This window comes from Pundamilia nyererei, unplaced genomic scaffold (genome assembly GCF_000239375.1).
Source record: "Pundamilia nyererei isolate P.nyererei 1_Seehausen unplaced genomic scaffold, PunNye1.0 scaffold00216, whole genome shotgun sequence".
In the NCBI taxonomy this organism is placed as follows: Eukaryota; Metazoa; Chordata; class Actinopteri; order Cichliformes; family Cichlidae; genus Pundamilia; species Pundamilia nyererei.
This window is the reverse complement of record NW_005187617.1, coordinates 907728-909310: the sequence shown is the minus strand read 5'-3', so window position 1 is coordinate 909310 and position 1583 is coordinate 907728. Positions and strand designations below refer to the sequence as shown.

General features: G+C 42.3%; 1 protein-coding gene across 2 annotated transcripts in view; it reads left to right on the top strand.

Annotated features, from left to right (window-relative positions):
* Positions 1-1583, top strand: part of itpr3 (inositol 1,4,5-trisphosphate receptor, type 3) — a 65295-nt gene that overhangs the window by 25586 nt on the left and 38126 nt on the right. For both annotated transcript variants that reach the window (XM_013914696.1, XM_013914695.1), the window contains exons 6-7: positions 1130-1288; positions 1456-1554. In XM_013914696.1, the coding sequence (XP_013770150.1) occupies positions 1130-1288; positions 1456-1554 (258 nt within the window). The remainder of the gene's footprint in view (positions 1-1129; positions 1289-1455; positions 1555-1583) is intronic.

Genomic DNA, 1583 nt, shown 5'->3' with positions numbered 1-1583 from the left:
CGACATCAGTTGCCATGATAACCAGGTGATTCACACGCCTCCGCTCCCCTTTTTATAGCTGCAATCGACCCTGCTGGTGTTTGTATGATCATTTAACCACCCACACACACACACACACACACACACACACACACACACACACACACACACACACACACACAGCAGCAGCACTGCTTTAGTGAGTATGTACATGCTGTTATCTGTTAGTGTCAATATTAACCTCCTTTCAAGGTTGAAGACCTCTTGTCATTACTCTCTCCCTCGCTCTCTTTCTCTCTCTCTCTCACACACACACACACACACACACACACATTTCCCACAGATCCATGAGATTCAGTCAGACGATACCACACCCAATGTGTGTGTGTGTGTGTGTGTGTGTGTGTGTGTGCGTGTGTGTGTGTGTGTGTGTGTGTTTGTTTTTAAGGTGTAGAACGTATGACTGTGTCACTAACCTGAAGAGCAAAAGATTAGTGAAGATACTTTTTCACAGGTTTAAAAACATTCAGCCATGAAATGAAAAATGAAAAGTGTCTCTATCAAGTTTATTAACTAAACAACACAGAAGCAAAAATTCACTCCAATCATTTCTGTTGTTTATTTGTCTTCAGATCTGCAGTCTGTGACACCACGAGTGCAGTGAGTTTCTAGGTTGATGACTAACTCGGTGTTAGTGAACTACAAACAAACAAAACAAAAACAACAAATGTACAAAACTCTTTCTTAAACATAAAAGTAATTTTAGTTACACTGATCTAATCCTGATGAAGAAGTGAAGAAGTCAGTGTTTTCCTTCAAGTGTAATCAAATGTACAGTAGTGTCTCTTTTAAATACCAGAGCAGCAAAACATCTGTGAGGTTTTTTTGATTTGTGTTCACTTTTTCACAGTATGTTAAAAAAAAAAAGACAAAGTAAAGATCTTGTTTCCAGAACAGTTGCTGAGTCACAAACACCCCAGAAAGCTTTTAAAAACCTTTCAGGTGTAATTGAGAGCAAAATAAGAACAAAAACAAAAAAACAACAGCTGCTCACTATATTGGGGGGGCATTTGGTTATATAATGCCCTAGTGACATATTTTAAATGCTGTCTACGTGACATACGGTGCAATGATGTACATGTGTCTGCAGCTGCTCCACATGAAGAGTAATAAATACCTGACGGTGAACAAACGGCTGCCGGCTCTGCTGGAGAAGAACGCCATGCGAGTCACTCTGGACGGGACGGGAAACGAAGGCTCCTGGCACTTCATCCAGCCGTTTTGGAAGCTGCGTGCCAACGGAGACAATGTAAATGCACATTACGCCACACATCTGTGAAACACTGTTGCACGTTACAGGAAAATCTGCGCTCATGGCAACAGCCTGACCTTTCGTTTTTAGTGCCACCATCAGAGCATCAAAATATATACAATAGATCCATAGTTGCAGATTATTCAGCCTGCTCTCTGCTGCAGGTGGTGGTGGGAGATAAAGTGATCCTGAACCCGGTGAACGCCGGTCAGCCGCTGCACGCTTCAAACTACGAACTGACCGACCATCCGGGATGCAAAGAGGTGAGAGAAAGTGACGATCAGAAAACTGA